Source organism: Mobula birostris, chromosome 17 (genome assembly GCF_030028105.1).
Source record: "Mobula birostris isolate sMobBir1 chromosome 17, sMobBir1.hap1, whole genome shotgun sequence".
NCBI classification, from domain to species: Eukaryota; Metazoa; Chordata; class Chondrichthyes; order Myliobatiformes; family Myliobatidae; genus Mobula; species Mobula birostris.
Window position 1 is genome coordinate 16,400,300 of NC_092386.1, and position 20,769 is coordinate 16,421,068.

The 20,769-nt window shown below is 41.0% G+C and overlaps 1 protein-coding gene across 1 annotated transcript in view; it reads right to left on the minus strand.

Moving 5' to 3' along the window:
- Positions 1 to 20,046, minus strand: part of LOC140211352 (protein limb expression 1 homolog) — a 53,688-nt gene extending 33,642 nt beyond the window's left edge. Inside the window, exons 1-2 of the mRNA XM_072281029.1 lie at positions 19,914 to 20,046; positions 6,850 to 7,013 (exon numbers count right to left, since the gene is read on the minus strand). Coding sequence (XP_072137130.1) covers positions 6,850 to 7,013; positions 19,914 to 20,046 — 297 coding nt within the window. The remainder of the gene's footprint in view (positions 1 to 6,849; positions 7,014 to 19,913) is intronic.
- Positions 20,047 to 20,769: the final 723 nt, after the last annotated feature.

A 20,769-nucleotide genomic window follows, 5' to 3' on the forward strand; every position in this document is an offset into this window, starting at 1 on the left:
AATTTCATGATGTGTAGGTGATGATAAGCCTGACTCTGATATGGGTCTCTCTTGTGGACTGAGAGTGGGAAGGGGACAGAGATAGGGAAATCATGTTTGGGAGAAGGGGAAGGGAGAGGGGAGGGAGTCGGAAGCACCAGAGAGACATTCTGTAATGATCAATAAACTAATTGTTTGGAATCAAAAGACCTTGCCTGGTGTCTGCACCCGTGCGACCCCTCTGCCCCTCATCCTCCTGTCCCACACCCCTCCTGCGGCACTGTCCTTGCCATTCTCAATGCCCCTTCCTCCTGCCAGGTTTACAAACTTGCTCTCCGCTCCATGTTCACAAGTACAGTGCTGTTGAGAAGTCTCAGGCGCTCTAGCTATATATAGTGCTTTATACTTTAGCACAGTACTGTACCTCAAAAATAGTTGGAAGCATCACTGTAATTATATGTGTAGAATAATATTATCAGTTCCTTGCATTATTTCAAATCAGTGAGGATTGTGCTGGGCAGCCAGTAATTGTCACCACGCTTCCAGCACCAAAATAGCATGCCCACAACTCACAAACCCTAACCCGTATACAGCATCTTTGGGACCTGGGAGGAAATCGGAGCTTCCGGAGGAAGCTCACACGGACACGGGGAGAATGTACAGACTCTACAGATAGCAGCTGTTACTGCAAAGCATTCGGCTGACTGCTATGCTACCATGCTGCCTGCTTAGATCAAAGTTCAAAGTAAATTTATTATCAAAGTGCATATATGTCACCATATACAACCCTGAGATTCTTTTTCTTGTGGGCATACTCAGTAAATATATAGAATAACAACCAGAAGAATCAATGGAAGGCTGCCCAGTTTGGGAGTTCAACCAGAGTGCAGAAGCCAACAAAGTGTGGAAATAGAAAAAGAAAGACATTCAAAAAATAATAATAAATAAGCAATAAATATCAAAAACATGAGATGAAGAGTCCTTGGTAGGAATAAATACTTTGGTCTTCGGCAGAGATGTGGGAATTTACTAAAAGGTCAGCTACGCGGCAATATAGTTTTAAATGTAAAATTTGCCAGTACAGATTATCACAGCAAAGTCCATCTGGAAATGTTTTGACATAGAAATAAAATAAATTATTGTGGCTCTTGAAAATAATCATTGAGAGACTGCATTAGATGAATATTCTTTTCATAAGTGAAATGAAGTAATAACTTGACAATTACTGTGATGAGTTATAAGCTGCAAGCAAAATAGAACATTTGTACAGCCTGGAATACAATCGATCCTATTTGTAACTCTATAGAGCACTATCGTCTTTTATGTGGGAACTTTTGTACCCTACAGAGAAAAAAAACAGCTGAAATCCACCAGGATATGAGAGAGGTGAATGGTGAGTCCTTGTAACTGACTAACTATAAATTACCAGTCTGAACTGGAGGCCCAATGTCTCTCGGGTTGGGAGTGCAATTCTGAAAGCAGGAGCAGCTTCTGTAGTGCTAAGTAGGTAGAGTTTATTTATTTAGAGATGTGGTGCAGAACAGGCCCGAACAGGCCAACAAGCTGCACTGCCCAGCAATCCATCTGCTTAACACAGGGCAACTTACAATGACCAATTAACCTACTAACCGGTAGGTCTTTGGACTGTGGAGGAAACTAGAGCACCCAGAGTAAACCTACACAGCTCACGGGCACCTTGCAGTCCGCATCGGAATTGAACTCTGAACTCTGGAATGCCCCATGGGAGGGGTGCAAACCACCATGCTATCTTGGTGCTTCAGGTTCATATACTTGCAGGCAAGTTCACGTCATCCTTAAACATACAACTTAAAATTAAATTAGACTTTTTTTAAGATGCACAATCTATTACACCTTGATAAGTATAGTACTGTGCAAAGGTCTTGGGCACATATATATATAGCTAGGATGCCTAAGACTTTTGCACAGTACTGTAGTAATTTTATATATTACACTGTACTGCTGCAGCAAAAAAAAAACAAATTTCATGACATATGTGAGTGATGATAAACCTGATTCTGATATGGTTCTCTATTGTGGACTGAGAGAGGGAAGGGGGCAGAGAGAGGGGAATCATGGTTGGGAAAAGGAGAAGGGAGAGGGGAGGGAGTGGGAAACGCCAGAGAGACATTCTGTAAAGATCAATAAACCAGTTGTTTGGAATCTAATGTCCTTGCCTGGTGTCTCAGAACTGCGTGTGCCCAGTCCAGCACAACCCACAACCCCGGTGATCCTCCTCTGCCACCTGTCCTACACCCCTCCCGTGGTGCTTCAAGCTCACCATTCTCAACATCATATGCTCTCGCCAGACTTACAAACTTGTTCCCTGCTCCACATTGACAAATACAGTACTGTGCAAAAGTCTTAGACACCCTAGCTCTATATATATATGCCCAAGTCTTTTGCACAGTATTGTATAACTGCTAACTAGCAAATAAAGAAATTATCTCACTACTTCTATGCTTTCTGTGGAATAGATTGTCTGAAATGGTGATTGAAACGGATTCAACAAGAACTTACAAATTGACATTGAATGTAGAGTTGAAAAGAAAATTACTTTGGAGATATAAGGAAAAGATGTACAGCATTTTCTAAGAGACTACACAGCTGTGATTGGTTTATCAGTCTTTTTCATGTTCTGAGATTGAATGATTTAGGGAAATTAATTTGCTAAGGAAATTCAATTAAAGTTGATCTCTGATAAATTGGACATGGACTTCAAAGTGACTAGAGAATACCTTTATTCATGAATTAGGGAAGAATGACTCACTAACGATGCAATAGTCAAGCCTTTCAAAGAACAATCATCACTGCCTTTTTTATACATGCACACAGAAAGTCAATTACATCAGTCAAAGTTTTAAAAAAGTCAATCCCGTGCATCTCTGGCAATTCTCACGAAAATGCCAGAGACGGTCTCCTTTCTGCCCACAATCCACAGAGGTGGGTTGTCAGAACATCCTTGAAACCAAGATAGATTATTGGAAGCCTGCTGAGAACCCAGGCCAAATGGTGGGTTTTTATTTATGATATAAAGAAGGTTCATTAAATCCTTAGATCCAGTAAGTCATTGAAGTACAAAAATATAACTTGTTTTCTATATTAGTACCGGACAGGTGAAGGAAAACTAGGCACGCCGTTTAATTGTCAGAAACTTGACAACCCATAGGGCCCACCTTCACTGTTTCTATCTTGTTTGCGGTGCTGCTATGCGCTATGGTCATCACTAGACATATTGCTAATTAAAGGAGGGTGCAGGGTGTTGACAGCTCAGATATTGTAATCCTTTATTCAGAATTTTCTTCCACGATGATTCTGGCTAGAATGTGACCAAATGGTCATGTTTACAGTACCACATGACCCCCTTTTTGGAGTCTGGGTTTCTCTAGTAAGGCCCACACCTTACTGTCCTTGAGAACTACAACTACGCTGACTCAGGCCTAGGGGGCCAGTGTCGGGCAAGGCAAGGCAAGGTCCTTGAGAAGGCACTGGCAAAATACATTTTTTATCTGCCGCACTGAAGAAGATCTTTCCACAGTACAGCTGGGGAGGGAGTTCCAGGATTTGGGTCCTGTGATGATATCACGAAGCGCCTGCAGCTCCTGTCTTCTTGTTGATGGAGATTGTAGGTTTAGGAGGTACTATCAGAGTGGTAATGCATTCAGCAAAGTCAGCCACTACGTGTTGGCACTGGAGGGATTAAATGCTAGTCGGTGTGCTGCCAATCAAGTTGGCCGCTTTGCTCAAATGATGTTGAGCTTCTTGAAAACCGTCAGGCTCACACTCTCCCGGCTGAATGGAAAATACTCCAGCACATTCCTGTTGACGATGGAAAAGCGCTGAGACCTCAGTAGGTGAATCACTCACCTCTAGATATCCAGCCTCTGAACATGTTAAGGTATTGACTCAGCTGGTATGGTTAAATTTTTAATGAGTAGTAATGCCCTGGGTCTTGAAGGTGGGGAATTTTGCTGGTGGGTAGATAACCATATTTCATTATGGATTGACAACCTGGGATGTGAATGGAGTGAAGTTCTAACCATATGGAAGAGCAATCTGTAAGATTTACTCCATGAAAGCAGCCAGATGTGCTAGTTATTATTATGTTTATTATATCTCTTCATCCATCTCAATATCTTACAGTCATTGAGCACTTCAGCACAGAAACAGGCCATTTGGCCCATTTAGTCCATGCCTAGTCCCATTCATCGCACTTAAAGCACAGCCCTCCATACCCCTCCAATCCAAGTACTTATCTTAACTTCGCTTGCAAAACTGCACCTATTTCTTATTTCCTTTTCACTTAATCTTTAACAGAACTCTGAGTGAGGCAACACATTCTGAAGTTTGCCCTCTCTTTTTTGAACCGCCTCACGTTCACCTCTCAACTCCATCAAAAGTCCAAAGGAAATTTTATACATGTGACATATGGGAATTATGGATAATAAGCGATGTAATAACACTTCATAACACATTGAGGAACAGAGATTGCCCCATTAAAAGTGGCTGTCTATTAATTATTTAATATTGCTTCTTCTGGAAAAGTACAGTACTGTACAAAAGTCATAGGAACGTACATAGAGCTAGGATGCACAAGACCTTTGCACAGTACTGTACTTGTCAACATAGAGGGGAGAGCGAGGTTGTAAATCTGGTGGGAGCAGGGAGGAGTGCTGTGGAAGGGGTGTGGGACAGGTGGCAGAAAGGGAGTGTCGGGCAGCGGGTGCCGCCGGTGAAGACATACCCAATCCTGAGACACCAGGCAAGGTCATTTGATTCCAAACATTTGGTTTATTGACTATTACAGAATGCCTCCGATGCTTCCCCCGCCCTTCCATCTCCCTTCCACTTTTTCCAAACATGATTCCCCTCTCCCTCCTCCATTCCCACTCTCAGTCCACAATACCCATATCAAAATCAGGTTTACCATCACTCACATGTGTCATGAAATCTGTTTGTTTTTTTGCAGCAATACAGAGCAATACATAAAATTACTACAATACTATGTAAAAGCTTGAAGCACCCTAGCTATAAATAGACGTGCCTACGACTTTTGCACAGTACTGTAGATGTATGCACAGAACATTGAATTCCCAAATTCTTCTGGTAAAAAAGTCCATGAACAGATGTGAGTGGGAAGATAAATGGTCAATCCATATGTGGAAGACGGTTAAGTAAATCAATGGGTTGTTAAATCTATTTACAGCAAGTGTGCATCCTTGTGAGGGTGAAACCAAAACCTGCCCGGCCTTTCTACTTTAATATGTGTATGCATTCTTTTCAGGGATTCAGTGAAGGGCTTCAGCGTATTTTAGCTTTTGATAGCTCTGATTTTTTGTTTTGCAAAAGAACATCAAGTATCGGGCTGAGAGAATTGGGTTCTGCAGAAGGAACACCAAACATGTCTCTCTGTTGTCTGACCCTGATAAACAGGAGAACTAGAGAGAATGGCACAGTAACATAATGATTAGCATAACTTCTTCACAGCACCAGAGATCACCAGCTGGGGTTTAATCCCTGGCACTCTCTGTAAGGAGTTTCCACATTCTCCCCCTAGCCGTGTGGGTTTCTTTCGGGAGTTCCTGTTTCATCCCATATTCCAAAGGTGTACAAGTTAGGGTTGGTAAGTTGCAGGCTTGCTATGTTGGCGCTGGAAGCATGGTACCAACGTGGGCTCAGCAGTATAATGTTCAGAATCAGAATCCGAATCAGTTTTAATATCACCAGTATACGCTGTGGAATTTGTTAACTCAGTAGCAGCAGTACAATGCAATACATGATAATATAGAAAAAAAAGTAGATGAATTACAGTAAGTATATAAATGTATATTAAATAGATTAAAATAGTGTAACAATAGAAATAATATAAAAAGTGAGGTTCGATATCCATTTAGGAATCAGATGGCAGAGCAGGAAAAGCTCTTCCTGAATCTCTGGGTGTGTGGGCTTTCAGGCTTCTGTACCTCCTTCCTGAAGGTAACAATAAGAAGAGGACATGTCCTGGGTGATGGGGGGGGGGCTTAATAATGGACACCACCTTTCTGAGGCACTGCTTCTTGAAGATGTCTTGCATACAATGAAGGTTAGTACCCATGATGGTGCTGAGTAATTTTATAATGTTCCGTAGCTTCTTCACTGATTTGAATTGAAGCGAATGATGGATGTCACTGCTTTGATGGATGTGTGACAAATAAAGCTTATCTCTCTTTAAATTTCTTTAAAATTTTCATTAAAAATACTTCAGTATGTTCGTCAAAAGTATCTGGTAATTTAATAGTTTGTCATTATCAAAGATGTTAATACAATATTAGAAAGGCAACAGTCTTTTTTTTATTTGTTTGCTTGTATGGTTTGTGATTATAGCATCATATAGATAAATCCAATCAGTAGTTATGGCATACTGTATTCAGAGAAATATAAGAGATATTCCAGAGAGTTTCTGGAAGAGAAGTGCCAAAAATAAATTCAACATTCAATGTGAATGCACTGCCGGTGATGGTGGAGGAGGCGGTAGGGAAACTCTAGGCAGTTACACGGTCGGCACAACATTGTGGACTGAAGGGCCTGTAATCTGCTGTAGATGTCCATGTTCTATGTTCTATTATCAAAGTACATATGTTACCATTTTCTACCCTGAGATTTATTTTATTGTACGCATTCACAGCGGAACAAAGAAATACAATAGAATCAATGAAAAGGTACACACAAAGACTGACAATGTGCAAAAGACAAACTGCATAAACAACAAAATCATAAATAATAATGAGAACATGAGTTGTAGAGTCCTTGAAACCATTGTTATCGTAAACAGTCTATCAGAAAATGCACGTATATAGGTTAAATGCCAATTACCTGGAAGTTGCCAAAGCAGCTGCCTCCTGGCAGAGTGACATAACAGACATGTGGTGCAAGACGAGATGGCACGGACTCATATACAACGAGACTTCCATTCTTGAAGACAGCTCCTTGATTTCTTTTCTTCTCCCAAAACTCCTGCAACGTTTCTACCACGTTCACTGTTGGAAGGCAAAGAAAATGGTACTCTGAGTTTAGAAATTAAAATTCAACAAACCTCACTCTTATCCTCATTGGCAGGTCAGTTAACAGTAGCAAATGTAATTCATTCTTCATCTCTGAATAAGAATTATTTACAACAACAGCCGTTATTTCCTTTGTTCGGTACTATTGAAAAGGCAAAAAGAAATGCCAAGGCATTCACAAAAGTATTAGAAAATCAAGCCTGTATATCAAACCACAGAAGAAATGTTGGGGCAGATCACCAAGGCCTTTGTCGAATTAAAGTAAGTCAGGAAGTTTAGAGAGCCATAAACATGAAACGCTGGAGGAGCTCAGCAGTTCATGCAGCATCTATGCAGGGGAATAAACAGTCAACATTTCTGACTGAAACCCTTCATCAGGATTGGAAAGAAAGGGGGAAGAAACTGGAATAAGAAGGTGGTGGGAGGGGAAGGAGTACGAACTGGCAGGTGATTTCTCCTTCCGGTAAAAAAAAATCCCTCCTGCTCCTCTCTTATTCTATTCCCCACTCTGGCCTCCTACCTCTTCTCAGCTGTCTATCACCTCCCCCTGGATACTGTCCTCCTTCCCTTTCTCCTATGGTCTCCTATCAGATTCCTTCCTCTCCACCCTTTACCTTTCCTACCCACCTGGCTTCACCTATCTCCTTCTAAATAGTCCTCCTTCCCCTCCCCCACCTTTTTATTCTGGCATCTTCCCCCTTCCTTTCCATTCCTGAAGAAGGGTCTCAGCCTGTTTATTAATTTCCATGGATGCTGCCTGACTTGCTGAGTTCCTCCAGCATTTTGTGTGTGTGTTGCTCTGGGTTTCCAGCATCTGCAGACTTTCTTGTGTAGGTGATTGCTCTGGCAACTGGGGACACACTTCCAATGGTGGAGACGATCACTGAGGATGAGGAAGAAGACCAGAATTAGAGGAGTGAGGAGGGTTGTGGTTTGGAAGCAAGTTCAGGCATAGGGAAGTGAGACAAAACAACAGTGAGAACTTGACAACGAAGACGTTGTGTGAATAGTGTCAGTCAGTAAGCACGGGTTAACAGTTGAAAGGGAGACGGTGAAGTCAGGACACAGGTAGCAGGGTGCTGGATAACTTTGAAGTTATTAGAGTGAGAGAAGCTGCCCTATGATATGAACATAAAAACCCTACAGATCCTGGAAATTTGAAATAAGAAGAGAAAATATTCGAACAATACTCAGCAGGTCAGGTAGCATCATAAAGGCAAGTCAAAGTAAATTTATATCAGAGGATGTAGATGTTACCATATACAGTACTCCCTTAAGATTCATAGAGTCAGAGAAATGCAGTGCAAAAATAGGCAGTACAATAAAATAAAGAAATATAATAGAAATTATGAAAAACTATATAGAAACAAACAGTGACAAACAAACAATGTGCAAATTAAGACAAATTGTGTTTAAAAAAGAATGCCATTGAACAGGAGCTGTAGGTTAAAAGTGAGTCTGTAGCTTGTGGAATTCATTCAGAGTTGCGGCATCTATACTAAAAGAAACAGTTCAGATTTCAGGTCTATTTACATGTCAGAACATAGACTTGAAACATTAACTCTATATCTCTGCAGGTGTGGCATGCCTTGCTGAGTGTTACCAGAATTTTCTATTTTTGTTTCTGGATACGTTTGCCTAGAGGAAGTAAGGGCGTGGATTTGGATTTCATTGGCAAACAAGTCAAGACAGCTGCAGAGTCAAAGGCTGCCCAGGAGGTTGGGGGTTAGAGATGGCAAGTGGAATGCCGTATAGGGAAGTGTATGGGTCATGCACTTCAGTAGAACGAATAAGAGCATAAACTATTTTCTGAACAGGAAGCAAGTTCAGAAATCAGAGGCCAAAATGCATTTGGGAGTCCTGGTACAGAATTCCCTTAAGGTTAACTTTCAGGTTGAGTTGGTGGCAAGGAAGGCAAATGCAACTCCAGCGTTCATTTAAAGAGGACTATAATATAAAAGCAAGGATGTAATGCTGAGGTTTTATAAGGCACTGGTCAGACTGGATATGGAATACTGCGAGCAGTTTTGGGCCCCATATCTACAAATGGATGCGCTGGCAATGGAGAGGGTCCAGTGGAAGTCCATGAGAATGATACAGAAATGAAAGGGTTAATGTCTAAGAAGCCAGATGGTGGTGAATCTGTGGAATTCATTGTCACTGACACCTGTGCAGGTCAAATCCTGGGGTGTATTTAAAGCAGACGTTAGTAGGTTTTTGATTGGTAAAGGTTTCAAAGGTTACGGAAAGAAGACAGGAGAATGGGGTTGAGAGGGAAAACATGGCATAACAGATCTGACAGGCCAAATGAACTAATTATACTCCTATGTCTTATGGTCTTACGGTCTATGTTAGTCAAAAGATAACTGGTCTTATTCCAAAAACACGTGACAGGGTTGTATATAACATCAAGGTTGCAAACAGCCTGTCTCATTTGCAGGTTCCAGCCCATAATCCTTCACTTCAGGGCTTCCTGAAGGAAGTTTGTGTTGTAGGTGTTCACCAAGTTGCCAGCAGGTTGTATGGACAGAACATCAAATGCAGTTGACAAGTATTTAACATTGCAAAATATTTAAAATGGTGGAAGTCTGCAATGAACGAAAGGAATGCTAGAAATATTCATCATGGCAGGCCGCATCTGGAGAGCGAAATAGAGATGAGGTTTTAAGTCAATGGACTTTCATGTTGAAAGAACATTCATGGTGTGCCCCTTTGGTTCTTACACTGAGTCATAGTGAGTTACTGCTTTAAAGTACAGTACTGTACAAATGTTTTAGGCATATATATATTGCACAGTACTGTATTTGTCAATGTGGAGTGAAGAGCAAATTTGTAAATCTGGTAGGAGCAAAGGGTGTTGGGAATAGTAAGGGAAAGGTGTTGTGGGACAGGTGTGGGATAGGTGACAGAAAAAAAGAGTGCCAAGGGCAGGAGTTGTGCGGGTGCAGACACACCCTGCCCTGAGACAGCAGGCAAGGCCATTTGATTCCAAATAATTGGTTTATTGATCATTACAGAATGTCTCTCTGGTGCTTCCTCCTCCCTCCCCTTTCTCTTCCCCTTTTCCCAACCATGATTCCCCTCTGCCTACCCTCTCCCCACTCTCAATTCACAATAAAGATGAATATCAAAGTCAGGTTTATCACCTACGTCATGAAATTTGCTTTTTTTGCAGCAGCAGCAGTACAATGCAATACATAAAATTGCTATAGTACTGTCATCATAGCTTGTCACACCAGACAGCCAGCCACTCTGGTGCTGTTTGGTTGATGTTGAGCAGGTCAGTATTAGCTAAATCAGGTGAGAGTGGGCAGTTACGCAGAACGTGTTCAATGTTCTGCACCCTTTCACCACACTCACAGGATTCGCTGGTCTTTAAACCCCACTTCACCATATTGTCTCCCGTCCCACAAACTCCTGCTCTCGCTCTGTTGAGAATGCACCACTTCCATCTGTCAAGCAGTGCCCCATCTGGCAACATTTCTGTGGGGTCTTGCACTGTATTGTTTGGTGGGGTTCTGGCTTCTGTTTGTTGCCAGAGGTCAATCCTGTGTGTTTGGGGGGATGTTCCGTGCAGTAGTTCCTCCACTGTAGCAAAGCTTCTCCTCGATTTTAGGCGGTTGGAAACTGGCACATGATGGTGTAGTGGGTGCCGTGGATCCGAGTTCTGTTTACCTTTTTCAATTTTTGTTGTAGTGTGTCTTCGGATCTCTGGGGGAGCAATGCCTGCAAGCCTGTAAATGATGTTAGTGGGTGTGGGGTGCAATGTGTCCGTGATTATTCAGCAGGCTTCGTTAAACAACAGGTCTATTTTCTTCGCATGGGCTGATCTGCCCCACACAGGTGCACAGTATTCTGCAGGATCCACCTGCTCCAGGAGACTGGGTCCCCGGCAGCGTTTCTTTCTCTTGACCAGGAGAAGGCGTTTGACTGGGTAGACCACAGTTTCCTGGTGGGCACTCTGCAGGCTTTTGGGCTTGGACCACACTTTGTGGTCCGAGTTCGGCTCCTATACTCTGCCACAGAATGCCTTGTTAAGATCAATGGATCACTGACAGCGCCCATTCCATTCAGAAGAGGAGAACGTCAGGGGTGCCCCATGTCCGGTCAATTGTATGTGATCTGTGTTGAGCCATTCCTGAGCCTTCTTTGGCAAAGGCTGACGGGTCTGGTTCTGCATGAACCGGACATGGAGGTCATCCTCTCAGCCTACGCCGACGATGTACTCCTCATGGTGACAGATTTCCCTGAGTGCCAAGAAATTTTCTTGGCGGCATCCTCTGCTAGGATCTACTGGGCGAAATGTTCCAGACTCTTACTGGGTCAGTGGCAGGTGGACTCCCTGCCAGAGGAGATGAGAGCTTTTGAGTGGAGCACCAGACGTCTTTTCTATCTGGGAGTCTACCTGCGACCTTCTGGGGAGACCTGGTTGGCGAACTGGCAGGACATGGAGACAAAAGTCATGGCCCGGCTGGGGCGCTGGTCAGGCCCTCTCAGCGTGCTTGCCTATCAAGGCAGGGTACTGGTCATAAACCAGCTGGTGGCCTCCATGTTGTGATACCGGATGGTCATCTTGGCCCATCCTGCCCCTTTTGTTGCAAGAATGCAGAAGAAATTAGTGGACTTCTTCTGGGGTAACAGGAAACACTGGGTCTCCGCAGCGGTCGAGTCTCCCAGTGGGAGAGGGCGGACAGTCGATGGTGTGTGTACGTACGCGACTGGCGGCTCTCCGCCTAAGGACTCTGCAGAGATTCCTGTACGCCGAGCACCCTCCCAGGTGGCATGTGTTGGCAACATTCTTCATCCGGAGGGGCTGCTGTCTTCACGAAGATATGCGGCTACCATCGGCAGGCGTCAGCCGTGCTGCTTTGCGGAGTCTGCCCGGCTTCTATCAGGACCTACTGAGAGTCTGGAACATGGTTGCCTCAGGCCGGAATCCCCTCCTCTGGCAGAGGGCAGAGTCCTGGCCCACCCTTGCCCTACCACAACGGATGTCGGTGCGGCTCAGGTGTGTGGAACGACTCAGGCTGAGCTGCTTGTCGGGCGCAGGCCCCGCAACCTTACCCGAGAGCCGAATCCACACAACTTGAGCCGTCTTTCATCGACACCCACAATCCCATTCAGGGATGCGAGTAGGATGTATCTGTATGGGCTGCTGCTTCACACCCTCCACTTCCCAGCCCTTGTCCAACGTCCCGACACGCCGTGGCGGTCGGTATTTCCAACTGGAGGTGAAGGGGGTCCCCAATGGAAGTCCCTTTATGAGGGAGTTCTTCCCATGCACCTTGGGGATCTGGGGTGGAGGCTGCTGCATAGATCGGTGCCTTGTAATAAATTCTTTGGTTTGTATTCAGATCGCCCAGCCGCATGTCACTTCTGCGGGCTGGAGGAAACCGTGTACCACATGTACATAGAGTGTGTGAGGCTACAGCCCTTCTGCGTATTTGCGTGGGCTGCTTTTCGCCTTCTGGTTGCATTTAACCCCACCCTATTTATATATGGTCATCCAGTAAGGGGGGCATGGAGGGATGAGGATGTCCTTGTCAACTTGCTCCTGGGGCTGGCGAAAAAAGCCATCTGTGGGTCTTGGAATCGGGTGGCGGGAGTATCTGGCTGGGTAGACTGCCTGGCAATGTTTAAGGGGTATGATCGTGCCCAGGTAAATATTGAAAAGGAACATGCGCAGTCCACGGCGACCTTAGAGGCGTTCCGGGACCATTGGACTCCATGGGGTGTAAATGCCATCATTGAAAGAGATGGACACATTTTGGTTTAATGTGTATTGTCTATTTGTAGTGAAGTAATTGTGTTAGTCACTGTTTTGTATATACTGTATAGCACCGAATTTTAAAAAAAGTATTCTGCAGGTGCATAGCAGAGTGCTAGGGCAGTTGATCTAAGTGTGTGAGCATTAGCTCCCCATTTCGTGCCTGCTTATTTTTTCAAGAGAGAATTGCGAGAGCCAATTTTCCCTCGGAGTTTTTGGATGTGGGTGGCAAATGAGAGCGTCCTATCCAGCGTCATGCCCAGGTAAAGATGGAGTCAGATGGTGTTCAAGCTCCTTCCCACACCAGAAAATCTTGAGTTTCCGAGCTGCTTCTCGATTCCTCAGGTGGAATGCACACACTTGAGTTTTTGATGGATTTGGGTTCAGAGACCATTTTTTATAATACTGCTTCATCACTTCGAGGACTGCTGTAAGTTGTATTTCAACTTCTTGGAAGGAGTTAGCTTGTGTTGCTATGCATAGGTCGTCTGCATAGATAAACCTGCCTGTGTTAGGAAAGGCTGGTTGGTCGTTTGTGTAAACATTAAATTGTAGAGGTGCCAGGACTGATCCCTGTGGTAGTCCGTTTTTTGTGGACTCTACCTACTCTTAATTCCATTCATTCCTACATAAAATCTGCGATTTTCTAGGAGGCTTCTTATTACTTTGACTGTGGTTTCGTTCTTTAACATTTTAGATAATTTCAGTAGAAGGCCTCTGTGATTCAGTGTCATATGTTGCTGTTAAGTCAACGAATACTGCCCCTGTAGTTTGTCGCATTTCAAAGCCATCCTCAATATATTGGGTTAAGTTCAGGACTTGACCGCAGCGAGAGCAGCCTGGCCTGAACCCGGCTTGGTCTGGTGTTAGAAGATCTTCGACTAAGGGGGATATTCTTTTCAGTATGAGTCTCTCATAGAGTTTATAAAGGGTGCAGAGCAAGGAAATCGGTCTGTAATTTTTAGGAGTGTTGGGGTCTTTACTGGGTTTTAGGAGAGCAACAACTTTGGCTCTTCTCCACTTCTTAGGTATTTTTAATGATCTTAGGCAACAGTTAAAAAGGGTCAGAAGCCAATGGAGTGCTTTAGGTCCAATATGTTTAAGGAATTTATTAAGAATCCCATCTATGCCAGCAACTTTGTTGGATTTTAGCTGTGATACTTCATCCTTTAATTCTTCTAGGGTGAGAGGCACTATAGTACTATGCAAATATATAAGGAATCGTATCTATATATGTATGTGCCTAAAACTTTTGCACAGTACTGTATATCCACATGATACCATTGCAAAGTGGGGCAAATGTTTTATTTTCTGCATATGACTAATGGCACATTGCCAGTACAACCTGAGCCAAGAGTTCAAATCCACCTGTACTCTTCCATTTTAATATTTTACTGAGTTTCCTGGTCATACCCCAAATACAGTTTTCAATCGAAATGGATGAACTAGAACCTCCTCGTTCCACAGCAACATTTTTAGATGCTTTTGTAAAGATCTGTTGTTGGTGACCTCACACAACTTCGGTTATTGATGAAATCTGTTTCAAACCAGCTTGTCTCCAGTTCCAATCCACTTATCGCAGGCATACTCAAAACCAATGGGGGTGGGGGCAGGGAGGGAACTGTGACAGAACTGTAGAGAAACTAGGTTGAAGGAAAAATTAATTAGGGATAGGTTAAAATTAGTGAACTGGGAGATATAGTAGATTCGATGAGCTAAAATGAAATTGTTCTATTTCATAACAGAATATGAAATATACCTAAAATAGGCACTATGTGTTTAAACTTATGTTGAAGGCTCTATATAAATGGAAGGTTTCATGGTGGTCTCCTGGGTTTTTGATCTTAAGGATGAGGCTTGTATTCTCGATTTTAAAAAATCAAATTCTTATGAATATCACAATTCACTTAACAGTTAAAATGATTTTTAACAAATGAATCACAATCAGCATGCAAAATAGTTACATTTAAATGAAAAGAATTCTTCCCTCAAAATTCCCTGCTCTATGAATAAGATGTTTCTAAAACTAATTCTGTTGAATTAGACTTAAGGTTGCCTGGCATGAAATATCTTCACCTTTTTCAATAAATCCTGTTTACTTACTATTTGATTACAAAGGAGGAAAGTGATGTATTCATTTGTGTTATAATTATTAACTCCATTGGTTGAGGCGGCAGCTTTCAGGTTTCGGACCTAGTGACTTGATTTCCGGATGGATCATCAAATAATTAAATCACTATAATCCATATTATCTCTTTTCTGTTTCCAATAGATGCTCCCTGAGCTATTCCATGTCTCTAGCATTTTATGCTTTTATTTTTAGATTTTGGTACCTGGACTCTTTCTTCCCAAAGATTTATTTCAGGTACTGTTGCTGAGCAGTAAAGCAAAATACTGTGTGGTCAGAAATTAAAAACAGAAAACTTGGTATACTTAGTGTTTGCCTTTAATCATTTTGCTGTTTTCTGAGAATAAAACGGCGCTCAAAATTTCAAAGGAAAGCCTTAAGAGTTGATGTCACTGTATGAATCAAATGTAGAATCAGTCATTTCTAAGAGGTTTCTAGCAGTGGAAAAGCAATATTTATATATAATGGGCTCTAAGCTTGATGTATGGAAAGTTCTAAGTAGCCATGCAGCATGTGTTTCTCTTTGCTGGCTCTATATTTTAAACACTAAGTGTCTGGTGATTGATAAAAGTGGTGTCTATGGACTTCACTGTCATTGAATATTAGCTACACAAGGAAAATAGGGATGCTGGCTGCCTCTAAAGTACAAATAGCCTTTGTTACAAAATATGTGATTCATTCAAATAGGCTTTGTGTTTTAAATTTAAACCCTTTAAGAGATCAAATCTAAATGTTTTGCAATCAACACCTGTATCTTGCCACACAATCAGCAAACAACTGCTGTAGGTAGAAGTGGGGTTATAATTCTTCACCATCCAGTGTTCCAAAAAGTTTATGTGTGCTATCAATTAATAATTCTACATAAAATTGGAACTCCAGCATTGAAATTTAACCATACAGCATGATAAAATAGAAAACAAGATATAACTGTGATATTTCTTAGACCTAAAGCTTTCCTTTCCTATTTGAACCTATTAATCTTGACTCTTAAGTTTACAATTGCAAAATGTAATGCCTTACGAAATGAAGCTAAGCCACAAAAGTAAGTTGCATTTTAATAACTCACAGATTGAAAGGTTGTATTATTGTTCCAGATAGTTCAGATGATGTCAATTCATTTCTGATAATATTGGTTTTAAATTAGGGAAGTATTTTAACTTTGAACTTTCTAGCCAATTAAACTTTAAACTTTGGTACTGGGTGGAACTGGTGCTTGGAGTTTTTTTAACAGCTAGCAGAGATTGGGAATGGAGTGGATCAACATGACAGGTCTTTCAACACCAGAAAGGAATTATCTGTTATCTTATCAAGTACCACACAAACAGTATAATCACGTGCTAAACCTCTCTCTTCATCACGTTGTTGATGGAAGCATTTGTTAAAATCTTTCGCAAGAGTGATTTCAAAAGCTAAATGAGGTATAAACACTTTTAATCTGTAAAAGTAGGGTTGTCAGTGCCAGAAATTCAAACAGACTCAAAAAAACTAGGAAGACAATATGGATTTTAAATGCAATGTGATCCAGCATTTTCCCACAGGTCTACTATATATTTCTCGGTTTTCTTTCCCTTCCTGATTTTGAATCTGCCGTTTTAATTATTTGTCTGCACTGTTTGAATTATTGCCACCTTGTGTCTGTGAATTTCAGTCCTGAAGAAGTTCTATTCTTTGGATTCTTCATTTGTTTTCTCGTCATGTTGACTTTCATTATGACCGTGATTGCTTGAATTACGATGTTTTTGTTGAATATCTTTAACTTATTTATTAGAAATAATGCAAAAGTAGTTCATTGCCTCTGTTTGAGGCTCCATCTATAGTTGCAGTTCATTAATTTTACATATAAATTACATGTATGATAACTGAGTTGTTTCATGTAAAATATTTCATTTGTATGGTTACATTTTATCTAGTAAAAGTGCAACTGCGTTGGTTGGGAGTCATGATCCCACTTGCAATTAATTCAGCGGTAGAAAAATTCTGTTAGTAATTTGCAGCTGAGGTGAAATTCACTGTGTGCACTGTAATGGCTAGTCACAATCAAATACTATAACCTTAAATAATGTTGTATCCCTCCCTTCCAGCCAAAATGTAGTACTTTTTCGTTATATTATAGTTATTATTGTGAATTTTATACAGCTGCAAAGTTCCAGAGTTGGTGAGGCTGCCATTATAAAACTAATGAGTTATAATAATTTTCCTTTGCTTAAATGTTTTATATTTCATGTGAAATAAATTGTTTGAAAGTCTAACCACTTCAAAGAACAAGGCAGAACCAACTGCCTTGAAACAAGCATAATAGCATTCAGATTTCTTGAAACAAAGACTCTTTGCTTTCAAAGGGGCTGTCCGAAGTTAACCATTTAACTAATACTTTTAACAACCTCAAAGGCACAAAGAAAATCAACTTGAAATATCATTCTTGAATGTGTTCTTCTCAATTTCACAAGAGTTTTTAAGAAAAAAACTAACAAATCAATATGTAACAAGAAGCACCATTATATCTCCTAAAGATATGATGGAATTCAAAGGGTCATAAGTAAATTTGACTTTATAATCTTCTAGCACTTCCACTATTGTTGCAGAAATGTGTATGATTTGGAAATAGATACAAAAATTATAACTCAGCCCAACAGACCTGCTTAAGTAATTTGGCATTTGTTGTTACTATATGAAGATGCATACTTAAAAAAACATAAATCACAAAGTTTACTCACAATCTTTAAAAATAAACGCAGGATTTTTGTCAGGCAGCATAGAGGAGACTATATCTTGCAGGGGTTTCAGTTTATTATCCATCTTGTGCCTGTCTTCTTCAGATAATATAAAAGCACTTCCCGCATGCCTGAATTACTCTGCTCTGTGCTGAGCTTCTGTAGAAGTCCAATGAGGCTGTATGGACTGGTAAGACTTGTATACATCTGCCAATCAGGCACTGAGTAGCTTGAAAAGCCAGCCAGAGGTCCTTATCCTTCTCTTGCTCACTTTTGTAGTATGGGGAGCTAATTAGCTGGAAGGCCATCTGACAAGCTTCGTTTCAACTGTTTCATTCTTCTTGATGTAACACTCACTGACAGCCACCTAATCATTGAAAGAAATTCCTTGTGTGACCTACCAGACAAAGCCTTTAGTTGTTTCAGTTCTTTGAATCACATAAATGTGTCTGCCTAGTGGGAGTTGAGCATCACAAGTTAAAATATATGTTGAGTTTTTTAAGTCCAATCAATTTTCAGTCGGCATTAAAATCAAACTAGACAGAGTAGTTTGATTTTACTTGCCAAAGTAAAAAGCGTTTGTTGTGATCTGAACTTTGTTTGAGAGGGTGTTACTGATCTGGAGAAACCACAGGCTGCGTGGTTCACCACCAATTCATTCTGCATTTCAAACCTCCTGCATGATAACGAATGGTGTTTTTAAAGCTTTTTCCATTCGCAATTACAAAATGACACTGATTTAGAAATTTCGCAGCATGCTCGAGCAACTTGTCATAATCACTTCTTACCTTACCTTCTCATTGTTGAAGTTACTTTTTTTTATATAGGAGCCTTTCTAGATTATTCTTGCACATATAGTAAAAAAATCACTTTTACAGAAATATAAACAATACAGAATGTTTTATTCATAGTAAAACATGTTAAGGATGAACTGTATCTTTTTAAAAATCAGAATCAGATGTAATATCACTGGCATATGTGAAATTTGTTAATTTTATGGCAGCAGTACAATGAAATAAATGATAAATACAGAGAAATAAAACTGAATTGCATTGAATGTGTATATATATATATATATATCTGTTAAATAGTTAAGTTAAAATAAGTAATACCAAATAACAGAAATAAACAAAGGAATGAGGTAGTGTCCATGGGTTCAATTTTAATTTATAAGCAGGTTTGCTTGTAGATCTTTGTGTGTAGTTTTACATTGATTCTATAGTATTTCTTTGTTCTATTCTGAATGCCAGCAAGAAAATGAATCTTGGCATAGTATTTGGTGGCATATATACAGTATACTTTGATAATACATTTGCTTTGAACATTGCGATACATTACTGTAATTATTCTGCAGGTAGCTAAATGCGTGACGTCAGAATCAGGTTTAATTTCAACTGCCGTATGTTGTGAAATTTGTTAACTTAGTGGCAGCAATACAATACATGATAATATAGAAAAAAAGTCACTTACAGTAAGTATATATATTAAAAATAGTACAAAATCAGAAATAATTTTTTAAACATGAGGTGGTGTATGTGGGTTCGATGTCCATTTGGAAGATGGATGACATAGGGGTAGAAGCTGTTCCTGAAGAGCTGAATGTGTGCTTTCATGCTTCTGTACCTCCTTCCTGATGATAACAATGAGAGGCTAGCACGTCCTCTTCCTTTTCTCATGAGATGAGGAGATGTCCTTTAACAACTTGTGTTAAAGTGTATTAATATTACTAATATTGTTGATTAACAATAAACTATAAAAAGGAAAGATCACCAAAACTAAACTATTCTTCTCCAAGAGCAGTTGACAAACCTGGTGAGTTTTGATCAAAAGATCTCATAACTGCTAACAGTGGGAATCGGGATGATCTCCTCCTCTTTAACAGGCCTAAAATCTTCGGGCACAATCCAGCAGATCAAACTGGACTCACATCCATCAGCAATGTGGAAGCTAATTTAAAAAGAATTGGTGGCGAATATTACTGTAGACCCACTTCCAGTGCCTAACTACATTTGGTCAGAATGCAGTGCCCATCACAGGACATAGAGCACAGAATATAGCACAGTGCATCACAGCAAAGGCCCTTCGGCCCATATTGCTGTGCTGACCTTTTAACCTGCTTTAAGATCAATCTAACCCTCTGTCACATATTTTTCTTTGATATAGGTGCCTATGTGAGCATCTCTTAAATGTCCCTAATGTATCTGCCTCTTATTACTACCTCTGGCAGGGCGTTCCACACACCCACAACTCTCCGTATACAAGAAGAATACCTATTTGATACCCAGTTGAATTGGGAGATTCAAACAGAAGTTTGCTACTGTCGTACATTTCTTGAAAGACAATCTCGATTTTGTTGCGCCTCAACACTTCTGTGGTCTCAGCTTCAGGATAACGTAAATTCATCGTAAAGGTCTGTCTGCAGATTTCCTCTCCTCATGTGCACCCAGGCAACCCCACTTCCCTCTCCAGTCCAGCCTCTGATCACTCAAGGTAAGGGTACTTTGGACTTTCAGAGAAAATTTAGGGCCAATATTTATGAATCATCAGCCTAGACTAGATTATTGGAGAAAACAGGAATAATGATCAATTATAACAACAGTAACTTTTAGCTATATGATATTTTTGTTATTCAATTACACAGGAGCAAAGAGAAAGATACTATACAGGAGCAAAAATCAAAGATCTGTGTGGGGTATTGCATTATAATTAGCAACAATCTGCTCTCGGGATCATTGAGCAAACAAAAACAGACCAGACCCTGGCTGGCATCCTGCCAACAGTACAACTGTAACTGAAATGTTTCTGCATTAGAGAGGGAGATTTTTTTTTATTTCAAAATATACTTTATTCAAAAATAAATATATACAATAAACCATTCAATAACTTTTCATCCTTTACATACGTTTCCATTATACTCAGTAAATATCCGTATTAATAGCCACCCATGTGGCACTCCAGTAGTTCAGCTTAGCATATCATTGTTGAGGGGTATACTCCCCGCCCACTGACCCCTCCCACTCCCACGGGTGGAGAAACCTATACTGTGGTCCTTCCCCACCGGGCCCTTGCGGTGGCTGCACCAAGTTTCAGTGCGTCCCTCAGCACGTACTCCTGCAGCCGAGAATG